This window comes from Bacillus rossius, chromosome 1, assembly GCF_032445375.1.
Source record: "Bacillus rossius redtenbacheri isolate Brsri chromosome 1, Brsri_v3, whole genome shotgun sequence".
Lineage (NCBI taxonomy): Eukaryota > Metazoa > Arthropoda > Insecta > Phasmatodea > Bacillidae > Bacillus > Bacillus rossius.
The window spans coordinates 83,895,956-83,907,114 of record NC_086330.1 but is presented as its reverse complement, the minus strand read 5'-3'; the positions used below and the strand labels follow the sequence as shown (position 1 = coordinate 83,907,114).

Below are 11,159 nucleotides of genomic sequence, written 5' to 3'. Positions count from 1 at the left end.
AGATTTATCATCGACAATTACTAGGGACAAGTTTTATGGCTTCTTTATTTTCCGACTAATTTTGTTTTTAAAACATGAGATTTCAATTTTGTTTTTTTATTTTTTATGATCTCAGTTTATTAAAAAAAAATAGCATATTACTGAACAAATTTGAATGTTCCAAGATACTTATTTCTCCAAAACAGTCATTTAGACTGATACATGATGCATTTTTTCAATATAATGATTTGTCATAAACATGTCTAACTTTTCAGAACAAATAGAATAAATCTGGTAAATATTAACTTTTTCCAATATTTTTTTAATATTAAATTGTGGTGCACTGACATGTTTTTAGGTGTTATTTAGGTTTTACTACAATTCAACATATAATCTGGTCCCTAACAATTACATATCTGAGTATGTCATCTCCATTTTAATGTGATCAAACCATCAAGTTTTGTATTTTGAGTTGGGAGATTTTTTTGTGCTGTTGTGGAACTATATTTAAATTACATAATAGTAAACTTGTACATAGTAAGTTTTTTTGATACAGAATAATAAATTCACAAATTTTATTTATAACTCTTTTATTGAAGAATGTTGTCCCAAATTTATGTAAATTCAGCATCACCAAAATATTCCAGAACGGCCCGAGTCCACTATCAACGTGCCTGGTAAAATGTTTTTAGTGGCTTCAGGTATTGTAACTGTTTCACTGTTACATGTCTGACTTATAAAATACTTATTTAAACTCCGAAAATTTTTTCAACTCTACGAGGGGACAGACACATACCTGAAGCATATAACAGTAATCTGAAATAATAAATAAAAAAATAAAATAAAATGCAGCTGATAGATTGGTGACCTCACATTATTTTTGCGTACCTAGTTTGTTTATATTGCTGTACCATTAGCCTCATGTTGAATGTCGTAGATAACATTCACATCATTTCTGTTGTGAGATCAAGAAAAAAGTTGTTAGTTGTATCAGCTGGAAATAAATAATTACTAAAACCATTAAAATGAATAAAAAGTACTCAATAAGCATTAGGCCTAAGTGTTTATTAGCCTATTATGTTTGGATGTAAAATATATAAGCTGTTTTAAATACTTAAATTCAACGTTCATTTAATTTTGTTTATTGTTTACACAAGTTGATTATGCTGTTGAAAGTGACTCGTTTGAATATGAACCATTAGTGTGTAGACTAAAAAATTGATATTGTCATAGACATTTCAAAAACCTTTCAGTCTTTTGATGGTTCTGAGAGCAAGCACAAGGTCGTGAAGATTTTATTATGATTTTACACAGCAGTTAAGGTGTGAATTTGTGTAACTTTGTATTTTATATTTCATCGAGATAACTGTTAACTCATGTTTAGTGCTCAGAATGTTAACATCTACACAAGCAATGTTAAGCATTTAGGTATAGTGATGCTGAAAAAAAGAGAGTTTTTTTAATACACATTATGTGTAATTATAAGGTATTTTCATTGATGTCAGCTAAGTTAATTTTCTGAAAAGGTTATGTTTTTTTTTTTGAAGAGGCTAGATGTTTGCACATCTAGGTGATAACAAAAGTAAAAAGGTGGTCAGGTATTATAGCAATATTTAAAATGCTATAAAATCGTGAAAACGTATGAATTGTTGGGAATTTGTTTTTTTATTCCTACTGGATTCTAGAAAACTCAGTGTTTGGGAAGGACTTTGAAATCGAGTCAAACAATGTTTAGCGAATTAAAATTAAGTAAATGAAAAATGAAAATCGACATGTAGCTTGAGACAGGGTATACAAGGATAGAATGGGGCCGACATTTGTGGGATCTGGCTAGCCTATTCAAGGGACAGACCTATGGTTACGGCCAGCCTGGAGAATGCTTGAGGTAAGATTGGGTGTGGGGCATTGACAGAATGAATGAGTGGGGGAAAATGGGAGTACCCCAAGAAAATCCATAAGCAATGGCAACGTCTGCTACCTACATTTCCCACTTGCAAAAAATTTGGTTTGACTCCACCGTATTCTAACACCAGACTGTTCTAACCACTCAACTACTGCGCCTCCAAATTAAGTACACATTTATTCAAAATTATACAAGTGGAAATCCACTTTATGAATTTTCACTTCAATATTTTTTTCATTTTTATTCTACAATCTCCCTGGACTTCATTGTCTTTCTGCCAACTCTTCATAGGACATTTATAGAATATCATATTTGGAATTTTTTTGAAAATGCAAAAGCTAATCTTCAATAATTATCTTTATCACTATTTTTTTTCCATCAAGATCCTGCAGCAAATTATTAAATAACATTCTCCCCAAAATGTTAGACTACATTCAAAATGGCACACATATCGTTAGTCCGGAAGAACAGTGACACAACTCAAAAAACCCGGATTTTGAGTTATGCATTGAAACACATTCCTAATCATTCATACTTTTCGCGAGAAAAATGTCACAAAACTACAGGCAGTAACCGCTCACCAGATGGCAGTAGTGTCACCTTTCTTTTGAGCAGATGAGTTTCAGGCGGGGCAAGAAGAGCGTCACATTTCGTTGTGAGTCACGACATTCACAGAGTAAGACTGTGTTTTAAACAGGAAGAACGACATATCTTAAAAAGGTGCTGTGCAGGAGTTGTGAATTGTTCAAGAAGAGTGACACTTTATGATTTGTGTCACTGGTCGTTGAAAGTGAGTAAAAATATTACACTATTTTAAATAAAGTAAACTGTTAATTAGAGATGTGTCTGTTTATGTGATTGAATTTCCTTACGGTTTCTGCATCTTTTAAGACGGTATTTGTATGTGTTAAGAAGTTGTCACTGTTCCTGAAAATTTTACATTATTTGTCTCCCGGAATCACTCACTGGTTTAAAGTAGTTCTGTAAACAGAAACTCAATTCTAAATAAAGATCATGGATGGAAGAACTTTTTAATATGTGTAGATTTTTTTAGCGATCCGTTTTCAAATTCTATCTTGTTCGAATCTCACTTTCATATTTTATAATTTAGAATTATTGCAATGACTCTGTTGAGTTAAGCTCATTAAAACCTACTTAAGAACAAATTATAATCCTGCATTTTTAATTGTGTCAGTCCTATAACATTACTAAACTGATATCATCCAATTATTAAATGAAATATATTAAAATATGATATTAAAGTTAAAAGGTTCGGAAAAAAGCTATGTGCCCAATGATGCGTAGCTATTGTAATTTTTGTTTTATGGCAATGAGTGTGAGCCTAGATTGTATGTTCGTTCATCAATTGTAACAATGGCATTTCATGATTGTGTTAAGATATTTCTATCATAATTAGCATACTGTAGACTCGCAATGATATGCTTGACACTAAATTTGATTGTTTATTTCAGATAACAATGTCCAGTAACAGTCGCTGTTATTTAATACTCAGACTCTGCAAAGAGCGTGATAATGACAAATAAGAGGAAAGAGCTACATCTGGCCGTGTTTGTATGTGGCACATCGCTATAAACAAAAAAGGTGATATACAAGAAAGCATGTCCTGAAAAAACTTATGACGCCAAAAATACAAACTTAGGTACGTAATTATTTTTGTAATGTTTTAACTATAATTATTGACAAGAATTTATAATCAATATTGGAAGGGACAGTGTGTGTAACCCTCCAGCAATTGCTTCTGGCCACAATGAACTTTCCAGCAGTGATTCTGTATCAGACTTGTCAAGTGATGACAGCGTGGCTGATCCAGACTGCAATGCCTTAGATCCTACAGTCTCTACATCTGACGAAGCATCGAATGTTAAATCACTACAAATAAAGGGATCTGAAAATGCTGATCCCAGTACGTCAACAAGTGGAAAAGCTACATCAAGGTGTGTTTTGAGACCCAGCGAAAATAAGCAGAGGGGTAGAAAAAAAGGTTACTTAATCCAGACGAGTGGCAAAAGAATCGAGCTAAAAGAGCGAGAAATGCTGGTGAAAGTTATACATCATTTTCTAACAGCCAAAAGGTTGTTGCAGGCAGAGAATTACAACCACCATGCAACGAAAAATGCAGACTAAAATGTTTTAGTAAGTTCACTGAAGATCAGCGTAGGAATATTTTCAATGATTACTGGGGCTTCAAGGACTTGCAAAGGCAACGTGAATTCCTGTTGGCTGGTATGTCAGAGGTAAAACTGAAATATCAGTACCTCAAAGGGGACAGTAATAGGCTTCCTAATAATGAATTTTATTTTGTTACTGAGGGTTTTCGTGGATACAAAGTATAACACATAAGTTTCTCATAACCGGACACAGTCAAAATGAAGGGGACGGTGCTCATTCGGTGATAGAGAGACACATCACTCGAGCCCTAAAGTCAGGGCCAATTTATGTTCCTGAACCGTACGTGTCCCTTATACGATGCGCAAAGAAAACTGTAAAGCCCTGCAGAGTGCATGAAAACTGCCATGAAGACATAAACGATTTGAAAGCTTTATCAGCTGAACTTGGCCTTCGGATAATAAAAAATACTGATGGAGAACAATTCAAGATTTCGGAAGTTAAAGTGCTCAGGGTGAAGAAGGATCAGTTTGGAAAACTCTTCTACAAGACTTCCTATGAAGAAAGTGAATTCAAACAAGTTGATGTTTTGCAGTTTAGAAGAGATAATAAACTTAGCAAGGTGTCAAACATTCAGTTGCAGAAAGCGTACCAAAGAAAACAAGGGATTTCCGAAAAGAAAAAAAGATTGTCTATTGTCTCTGTTGAGGAAAAAATGTATTCCAAATTGCTATGCGACATTTTATACTAATTTGTAAATGAAAAGTCTCAATTTGTATAACAAAATAATAATTAGTAATATTTTTTGGTCTGCAGTCTGAATTGATAGTGTGGAATTTCTGAAAGTGTTTTATTAAAACTTAATTCTTAGTTTCTAGATAAAACTGTTCTTGGCATACCTTTACTTTAATTAGAAGGGAAAATAAATGTATTAGAGTATAATTCATTGTGTATGCTACTTGAAAGTTTTGACTATAGATGTGTAAGTGTTAATTGTTAATTTTTGTAATTCAAAACTGTCAGCTTATGTAGTTTGAAAATGCGTAGTTACATAATAATAATGATAATAATAATGTCTGCAATCAGTACATAATATTTCAATGCCTAATAAAGCAATTTAAGTTTAAATTTCTATCAAAACATTCTTTGTGGCATTTTTTTTATTTTGCATACATTACTTAACTCAAAAACTTAACAATACCTATCGCAAGAAAAGTGTCATAAGTCAAAATAATTTTTTTTAAATATTATTTTAAAAAGTATATAAACAGTTCTTCTGAAAAAATCTGACTGTAAAATAAATACAAGATATTAAATTCATAATAGGGCTTGTTATAGAAAACCTACCGTTCCAAAATTGTGAGAGAAAACATATCAAAATTAGGTAAAATTTTCAATTTCGTTTCCTGAAAAACTTACTTTTTTGAGTTGTGTCACTGTTCTTCCGGACTAACGATATATGGAAAATGAGGTAATACTTGGATATGGGGGCTTGTTAGTACGGAAAGAAAAAAAATAACCGGAAAACATGGTTTTCACACACTACACACATTTCTAAATTTATCCTGAAGGGATGATTTCTTAGATTGTGAAATATAACAGTTTAAAGCTTACATCACAATACCTGTGTTTTCACACTGCCGCCACCAGTCATTGTTTACCTGTGATCGTGTATCTCTTTGTTTTAGCAGAGCTAGGAGAATTAAAAATATGCTCATTTTTCAGGTTCATATATAGAAGTTTATCCCTGGATCCTGAACGCCTGATCCTGATGGCACAACCCTGTTGTGATGATCCTGTTGTACATGGTGCTAGCTGTTTTAGTTCAGTACCTACATCAAATGATCCTGATGGCTTGATCCTGTGGTACATGATGCTTGCTGTTTTAATTCAGTACTTCGGAAGATCCCATATACTTAAAAATAATATTGTCATATTATAATGAATTATGATTATAAGTCGAATAAAAAGGATTTTTTCCAACCTACAATCACAATTAAGAGTACTTCTTATTTCGCAATTTCTTTCATGTGCAAGATCTTCTGACGGACTGAACAGGATCAAGCCTACAGGATCATGCCATCAGGATCAAGCCTTCAGGATCCAGGGATAAAGTGGAATACGTAAAACACCAGCCATATCAAACACAGAACATATGACAGGTTTAATCAAGGAATTCCTTGAAAATACTGCAAAATTCAACATGTCAGCTGCTTCAGTGAACAACATGAATTGCTCACAAAATATGAACGATGTTAACAATTCTATTCAAATATTTCCCTCCCTTTAAACACATCCGTTACAAGATGACTCAAAATAGTACGTACTTTAAATACAATGTAACCAAATCATTTTGTAATACAACAATTACTTAATCTAATAAAACAACAAACATAAAATATAAGAAGCAGACGCATTAATAATTGCTTACAATTGCAATAGTCATTTTTTAAACAAATTTCATTACATCTACATTAAATAAAAACCTAAAAAAAATATATATGAGTAAACAAGGAATGTCATGTTGGCGATAGTGTTAATACGCGGGTATTTCATTGTAAGCTGTAATCTGTTATTTTTCACAAACTCGTAGGAATTAAGAAACCATCCTTTCATGGTTAATTCAGGAACGTTTCAAGTATATGGAAAACATATATTCCTATTATTTCGTGGGTAAACAATGAATGGTGGCAGCAGTGTAAGAGCACAGGTATTGTATTGTAAGATATAAAAATTTAATTTTTTCACAAACTAGTAGGAATTATGAAACCATCCCTTCGGAGTACATTTAGGGAAGTGTAATCTTTCAGTTCTACAAAGCCATGATATTAGATTATTACCAAAGTTAAAGATACACAAACTCTCCTATATTTAAAAATAGCACTCTCACATTAAGACAGCATGCACATGTTACACAGAAAGTTGTAAATTTAATTTAAATACAATTGTTATTTGCAAGTCAATACTTAGTAGTTAATTTTTCCTAGTGTTGAAACAAAAACACAAATTAGAATGGTTACATAAGTTAAACAACTAATTAGTATCACAAATTATATAGAGTTGAAGGTTTGAGCCAGAAAACATTTGACTGAAGTAAATGAGGGAAAAAACAGTTTATGTGTATCAAACTGTGTGATGTGTTGTGATTGTGCAACTTTGATATTTACATGATCTGTATGTCATTGCAAATGTAGTCTAGCCTCACATGCACTGCATTAGAAGTACTGGCATTGTTCACCAGTTTGATGCTGTTTCTGACTTGTATTCAGAGCTGATTCTCTGTTTTAGTAGAAATATTAGTAATAATATAAACACTTGGTAATTTCATTTTGTCAGAAAACCCCTAACAATATTAAAAAAAAAAAAAAAAAAAAAAAAAAAATACGTACCAAGTACTTGTGTAAGGGCTGATATTTCTTCGAACCTAGCTTTTGCAAACTTGCCCACTTTAAACTCATTTGGCAAGTTTTGTGTGCCACCCAAATTGACATCAAACTCTTGGCTCTTACTCATTTTAAATTGAGCTTATGCATACATCCCCAATAATTCTAATCGCAACACTATATAATGTACAACAAACTCTGATCACAACCGGACTTAAAATGTAACCACTTTGAGGTTATGAATGAGAGTTACAATTTCATTCTAGTTTCAAACATGTGTTCCATAGAAAAACTGTGGGAAAGCTGTATACTGTGCTAGCATGAAAATAAATTGATATACTAAAGTGTTCCTCTTCTTTTTAAAAATATTTACTACACTTTAGAGTACTTTCTTAAAAATTTATTTGAAACATTTTAATTTTGAAATGATTACAAAAACTTCCTCCAAAATAATTAGATAATTTTCCGTTAGTTTTTATTAATTAAAAAATGCTTTAAGGAAACTAATTCGTTTCTCACAGGACTTAGTATAACATCAAAGTAAGTTGTCATGAGTAGCATCAATTGTTTCGCAGACTATTATTCATGCATTCAGTCGTCCAGTCTATTAGCTTAGCCACTAAGCATAACCAATTGCTCGTAAATGTAAAATCTGATGTTAATATTTTGTATATAGTTTTTGGTTGAGAGTAGAACATTGTCAAACAATGTCGAGGCACATATATGAGTGCATTGTGGTTGGCTGAATAAATCTAATGCCAAACTCCCACAAGTGTACATGATGAGTGATCTGAATTCTGGAGGTTATACAGCTGGGGTTAAGCCTGAGCGCGAAAGTTCTACAATAGATTGACATCGTACGGCCGAAGGCCACCCCAAAGCTCGACCTGCACCCGCCAGTACTCGGCTCCGCTAACGGAAAGCACCCCTAGCCATGGCCCACCCGAGTCAAGTGAGCGGACCGCAGCCCAAGGTAGAGAATAGTGGACCATTTTAATTACGCATGCAACGCACTCCCCGTGCCTACAAAATTCCTCACACAATAATAACGTAATCAAAAACAAACAAAAGCCCCTAATTAATAAAGTGCGACGTAGGAGTGCCCGGGTCACTCACGTGTAGTTTTCTACTAAAACAGCTGTGAGTGCAACCCTTGCGGCCTTCAGCCTAAATTCAGTAGTGAAACGTGTGACGTAACGCAAACCGCCCCAAATTAGCATTATCATTCGCCACTGGAGTAGTTATCAAAAAAAAAAAGGTCTCCAGCTTGACTCTAATATTCAAACTTATTTTAGACAAACTTATTAAATGTCAATTCTATAACATATATAGATATTAAATTAATCATTATGTTTTATTATGTGAATTAGAGACACTTAAATTTAGTTAATTATATAGATTTTTACGAATAACGGAACTTTAGAAACTCTGGCACGACAGGGAGCTCACCCCTCCCCTCGCGCCAGGGCTGCACGCCAATACAGCACGACTCGCGGACCGGGACGGACGCACGTCCCACGGGGAGCCAGCATCTCTTTGTTTCACCGAACGTCCATCTGGTAATTATAGTCACAACCAAAACCTTTTTTTTAATACTCCCCGTGTGCACCCGGTCCTTTTCCGGTGTAGGGCCTAACCCAGCCGCGTAAATTTAACACGCCCCACACAAAGCATTACGTGGGGCCGTGCAGCATACGGTACGGGCCGTCTCCCGCCACCCCAGAACTTTATTTAATCGCCCAGTGCACAGGCACAGGCTAGATTCAAGCTCAAACGTATTTTTAATTTAGTAGCGAGCCGCGGTCCGCACAGGTGGGCCCGCGCGTCGCAAGTTACAGATTACGAAATTAGCCGATGCTAATCGAACGCTCTCCCTCGACTGCAACTGGCGTGAGGACTTAAGTAAACGCACATAGAGGCACGCAGGTGTCCCTCTCAGATAACGTGTGCAGTGTAATCGTGTACGTAAAAGCACCACCGAGTGCCGTTTTATCAAGTGTAATTATAATAATAGTGTAATCAAAACTTCTACGTGTTCCGACACCTCATTGGCAGTCATGTACCGCCGAGTAACCTCGCACCCAATGTAATGAACCAGTGTCAATCGTGAACAATAAAAAGACCTCCCCGCACCCCCCGTGCGCGACGTGCGACCCGTAGAACAACCAGAACAGTGTATGTAAATTAACCTAAATAACCCAACCTAATCAGAGAACAAATTCCATCACCGCCGACGGTTCTAGCAGACCATGCTGGGGCAACGAACCCACGACCATCTCACGGTTAGACACCCAGCTAGCCTGGCGCCCTCCCGGAACAGAAATCTCTAAGAAAGCCAGCCACCCCGCTAGGACCTGCGCCCGATCTCGAACACGAGACCGCGGCGGATGGCAAGATCCTTTCTCCATATAGGTAAGACTTTTCTCATTGAGATCCCTATTGCCATAAGTGGGTGCAAGTCAATTTTTACCTTTCTTATTCTGCTGGTGCCCATTTCCCCCCATTTTCCTCATCATTCCAGGATCGTATACCTCATTATGATGTTAGGCACCAACCAGATGGAAGGAAATTTGATCTAATACACATGAGAACTCTTTCCTCAATACATGACAGAGGCAGAAGCTGGTTGGCCAAATAGGGTTACCCCAGGGTAACAGCCTCTGAGATATTACTAACAGCAATATAATGATATACACAGTCAAGCTTTATTTAATTATGGCTCTTATTGTATGTAATCATTACGTGGACATAACCTGTCCCCAATGCGAAGTCGAAACTACTTGTTACATATGACCATGTTAGCTAAGGTAGTTTATAGCTAATGCGATATAACTCAGGCAGTGGTCGGTGAAAGTCATCAGGTGGCCACTGCAGAATTCTGTGTAACATAAGTGTTCATACAATGCTGCATTAAAATGCCCGAGGGCATACATATACAAATAACAATAAAGCCCAAAGGGTAAAGCTCATATTAGTGTTCGCTCTAATCAACCCATCCTCTTGTCTCCCCTCTCGGGGGACAATTGTTACAAAAGTGGGAGGCAAGGGTGTGACGTGCACCAGATACCTGAGCAGCCTGGCAGTCCTGACTCCTCAAGCTGTCATCTACACTTTAAAGGCTTGAGAATTCTGCGGGCTTATTCAGGCCACTGTGTGGAGTGGCGTGAATAACTGCTGCTGTTCTGGATGCTTCGAGTGTCGAGTAGGCCCGGTATGATGCGACTATTCATAACCATTCCAGTCAGTTCCAGAAAGATGGTCAATGGGTATAATAGCAGTGATACCGGCCTCCGTGGGAGTGAACTCACTCGAACAGGTGAGTTGAGTGAAGTACGAGATCGGTGAGCGGCGCAGACTTGGAGCGACGTGACCATGCGTGTGTCACCGAGTGGTGTAAGACTGTGTGTGTGGACAGGTGCGAGGTAAGGGGCAAACAACTGTTGAGCTTAGCTGCAGTGGGGAGTGAGAACTGTAGACTTAACAGATACTTAGTGATTTGTGAACAGACATTAAGTGTGGTAATTAAATTAGTTATATAAATATTAGTAGCAAAAAAACTGTATACAATTAATTGGGCTATCCTTACAAAACCGTTTTCCTCACTCATAACATATGGTATCAGTAGTGGGATAGCCCTAATTAAGTGATTTACAAATATATTTTAGCTAAATTAAAAAAGTTAAAAAACAAAAGAGAATATAGTTTTTCGAGTTTAAAATTGGTGTTACGAATTGTAGTAAGTTTTGAGTGTAGTTGTAGTTAAGTTA

The 11,159-nt window shown here is 35.8% G+C and overlaps 1 protein-coding gene across 1 annotated transcript in view; it reads right to left on the bottom strand.

Annotated features, from left to right (window-relative positions):
* LOC134538763 (ribonucleases P/MRP protein subunit POP1) overlaps nucleotides 1–7,688 on the bottom strand; it is a 31,734-nt gene extending 24,046 nt beyond the window's left edge. The window contains exon 1 of the mRNA XM_063380254.1: nucleotides 7,399–7,688. Within this exon, the coding sequence (XP_063236324.1) occupies nucleotides 7,399–7,522 (124 nt within the window). The 5' untranslated portion in view covers nucleotides 7,523–7,688. The remainder of the gene's footprint in view (nucleotides 1–7,398) is intronic.
* Between the last annotated feature and the right edge of the window lie 3,471 nt (nucleotides 7,689–11,159).